Source organism: Atta colombica, unplaced genomic scaffold, assembly GCF_001594045.1.
Source record: "Atta colombica isolate Treedump-2 unplaced genomic scaffold, Acol1.0 scaffold250, whole genome shotgun sequence".
In the NCBI taxonomy this organism is placed as follows: Eukaryota; Metazoa; Arthropoda; class Insecta; order Hymenoptera; family Formicidae; genus Atta; species Atta colombica.
Window position 1 is genome coordinate 397263 of NW_017259349.1, and position 3868 is coordinate 401130.

General features: G+C 34.3%; 2 protein-coding genes across 2 annotated transcripts in view; one reads left to right on the plus strand and one right to left on the minus strand.

The window, feature by feature from the left end:
* LOC108688958 overlaps positions 1-1984 on the minus strand; it is a 3269-nt gene extending 1285 nt beyond the window's left edge. The window contains exons 1-3 of the mRNA XM_018195524.1: positions 1688-1984; positions 371-1121; positions 3-278 (exon numbers count right to left, since the gene is read on the minus strand). Of these exons, the coding sequence (XP_018051013.1) occupies positions 3-278; positions 371-1110 (1016 nt within the window). The 5' untranslated portion in view covers positions 1111-1121; positions 1688-1984. The remainder of the gene's footprint in view (positions 1-2; positions 279-370; positions 1122-1687) is intronic.
* A 1046-nt stretch (positions 1985-3030) lies between these two features.
* The window catches only part of LOC108688951 (mitochondrial import receptor subunit TOM40 homolog 1), a 2057-nt gene continuing 1219 nt past the window's right edge, over positions 3031-3868 (plus strand). The window contains exons 1-2 of the mRNA XM_018195512.1: positions 3031-3388; positions 3677-3791. Coding sequence (XP_018051001.1) covers positions 3217-3388; positions 3677-3791 — 287 coding nt within the window. The 5' untranslated portion in view covers positions 3031-3216. The remainder of the gene's footprint in view (positions 3389-3676; positions 3792-3868) is intronic.

Here is a 3868-nt window from a genome sequence, read left to right on the forward strand (position 1 = left end):
TAATTGGTATCATTAACTGCCTTTTATCAGTGATTACTCCCAATCCTTTCAAGTTAGCGCTACAGAAAGTCCTACGTCTTTTGATTAAATGCGTCAATCTCTTCTCTGGACTTTGACCATTTCTGTGTTTCATCAATAAACTTCGCTTCCTGGCACTTCCTGGTGGTTGTTTGGAAAACCATATGTTACAAGTTGATTGTGTCTCAGCTCCTATGTATCTTTCACACAATTTAACTGTTAAATTCTCAAACTCCTCTACAGTTCTGCTTCTGTTATAACTGAAATTAAAAAAAAAATAGCATTAAAAAGTAGAATTATACTTTATGTAGAATTATACTATAAATTAAAAGCTGTAATAAATTGAACTCACTATATGCCATGGAACTTGTGAGAATAAGCCTGAGGCCATGTTAAAGCTTTAGCCTCTTCTTCACCAATCGTATGATAAAGAAGAGGAGAATGTTCCTGAGATAAATCTGAGTTTTTGTCTGAGTTTTGTCCTGATAGAATTGTAACTGTTTCTTTAATCGTATTAAATGAATTGTTTATCTCCTTAGGAACATTATATTGTACATTCAAATTATCGCAATCATTATTGTTTATGCCTAATTTTGTATCTTCGGCACTATCAGCTGACAAATCACAAGCATCAAAAGCATTAGTCAAATTCCTTGGAGTACCTTTTGTACATTGATAGGAAATATTCTTAGTTTCTATGGGTCTCTGCTGCTTTATGCTTTCCGTAATTTCTGAACTTCCATTGGATAATGGGCATCCAATATAAAACAATCGACGATTTTCATAAATGTGTTGTAGAAAATCAGAACAATCACTTTGGCATGTCGTATGTCTTGGCGGAGGTGGGACACCACTCAAAAACTTATTAATTCTAACCAGCATATAATTATCTGATTTTGCAATCAATTCAGCCTGAGTAGGTTCTTGAGGAGGAATCATTGCCAATGTACTATCGTCATCGGTTAATGCCTCAACGTTTTTCTTATATGTATCACTTTCGGTATCACTATCGAACATTTCTGGACTAGAGACATTTGGGAATGTCTCTCTAATTTGAGAGTTCTCATATTGATTGGTAAAACAGCAATCCATATGTTTTTTATCTAAAAATTCAGAAAAGTATTACACTGCGATATAATTTAACAATGTGCAACACTTATCAAATTTTTTAAAAATATGCCCAAATGTTGCTTCAATTGTTGGTAATGTATTCTTTGTGTACATCATTTTATCAATTCTAATATACTACTTCTATTGATAACATTCCATGAAAGTAAAGATAGACACAGGATACTCGATTTCTTGAATATAACATGCAACAATGCCTGCCCTGATGTATGCTAGAATTCGTTCATACATTGAGCTGCATGCTGCATATAAATGATTTTTATTATAGATATTTATTATAGATTATTTCATAGCTTATTTTCTTGCATGCACTAATCAAAAGAAATAATTGCTAATTTCATAGTTATTTATCAAACATCTGTATGCATCAAAGCAAGCATAGCAGCATGCATGTGTGCATGCTTATCATTCAAGAAATCGTGTGATTTCATCTTTATAAAAGTACGTGTGATATCTAAACGCGTATTTGATGGAGCAAAATGCCACTTTCGGTGCGTCGTGATATGCGCTCTATATATATATATAGAGCATATATACTTACATTCCAGAATAATGACAGCCGAAAGATTAGCTCTTTCTTCACATACGTGTTATACTGTTCCTTCTGTGGCACAAAATATTACTTTACATTCGCGAGACGACAGAGGAACGTTCGTTCGATAACGCACTTTACACACTAGCTGTATAGGCTGTAGGCCAAGTTATTTGTTTTTCGAATCCCCGCGAATCACGATAATTCTATTGTTGCGTACTGTCCCCCACTCCATACACTCGATGGAAATGTAATGATCAGTTTAATAACCTTATCTTTAATAACGACATATATAGCTACATCAACATATGGTCTGTTAACTGTTTTCTGTTCTTGCACGGGACTGCACTGGACCTTTCTTTTTCGTTTTTGACAAATATCAAATCACATATACCTATCTCATTTGAAATTACAAAAGTGTACACTAGTTCAGCCACAGAAATGATTGGTTTATACATTTAAATCTAGTGAGAAACTAAAGACAAGACTAATCATATTACAGAATTTTACAATAATTGCAAAGCTGCTTTTTCTGCTAAACGCAACCATAGTTTTTCTTAGAAAGCATAAAGTTGACGTAAAGATCAGACGGTCGATTCTGTATCTTCAAACAAAGTGAAAATTACAAAAGTGAGCAAATTTACTAGATGTTGACTAATGAAATTATTAGTATTCTAGTAAATTCGATCACTTTTGTAATTTTCACCTCGTTTCAAGATATAGAATCGATCCCTTGAGACTCTATTCTTGAAAAGAAACGTATACGAAAGTCTAGGAAAATGTTACAGTATACGATATGTATATAGTATTTTCCTAGACTTCGTATAAGTTTCTTTTCAAGAATAGGGCCGCTCCTGTTTGCGTTGCTTGCACTTTTTGCACTCGGCATTTTCGCTTTCTCTCTTTTTAAGGCCAAATATATATCTATCTCATTTTAAGTGAAAAAATATTTGAAGATTCATGCAACGCAAACACATCTATAATTATACACGTTCAAGCCGAACAAAGTTGCTAGCCTACTCGCGAGCGATTGAATACGATTGGTTGAATCTGGGGCTCGATTGTGTATTTTGAAATGAGGTGAAAATTACAAAAATGAGCAATGATTATTAGGTATTGACCAATTAAATTATGAATATTCTAGTGAAGTTGTTCACTTTTGTAATTTTCACCTCATTTCAAGGTACACATCGACCTCCTGTAAGTAACAGAATGAATCATGTTCATTTGCTCGGCGAGAAATAACTTGAACAGACCTATATAATTCTATGAAAATTTTTTCGTGCATTGGTATCCCTGCGTTACACTCGCGCCGAGCACATTCATTAAAGAAATTTTGTGGTTATCTTTTACAAATGGCAACCCACGGTGAAACACGCCGTACCGTATAACCCGTAAAGAGTGATCCGGCCTGTTTTTCTTGTGTAAATACACATTGAAACGTTCGGCACGACTTATTCGGTCGAACGATTGGACGAAAAACATTAAAAGCAATTTTCGCGTGACAGATTCAATCTTGTACTAACAAGACTATAATAATGGGAAACGCGATGGCTGCCTCCGCACCTCCTCCACCTCCGCCACCGGGTCCCGGATTATTGCCGAATTTAGGGAAATCGGATCCGTCAACGGATATTTATACGCCTACCGAAGCGTCCAGTCAGATTGAGAACCCGGGTACCATCGAGGATTTGCACAAAAAGTGTAAAGGTATCTAGTCTCAAAGACTCACATGTCACGACTCTCGAGTACTCCGTGCTTTCTCTTCGGACTGCTTCTCGTGTTTTTCCAATTTATCACAGAAAACTTTCTAATAGATTATTTTCTTGGCGACCAATAATTAATATATGATTGTCCTTAATAAACTCATTACATTTTTTCTTATAATTTATAGTATACTTTCTGACAAATATTTTCCAACATTCTAAATTACAATTTATGTTCTGTGTACTTGTGTTACATAGACAAGAAAATTACATTTATATTTTATATTTCCAGATATATTTCCTATAAATTTTGAAGGAGGAAAACTAGTAGTCAATAAGGGATTGAGTAACCATTTCCATATTTCACATACTATTAACATGAGTTCTGTAATACAATCTGGTTATAGGTAAATGTCCAGCATGGACAAAATATCTGCTTTGTTAATATTTGATATGCTCTGTAATACAATATAATAATATATAT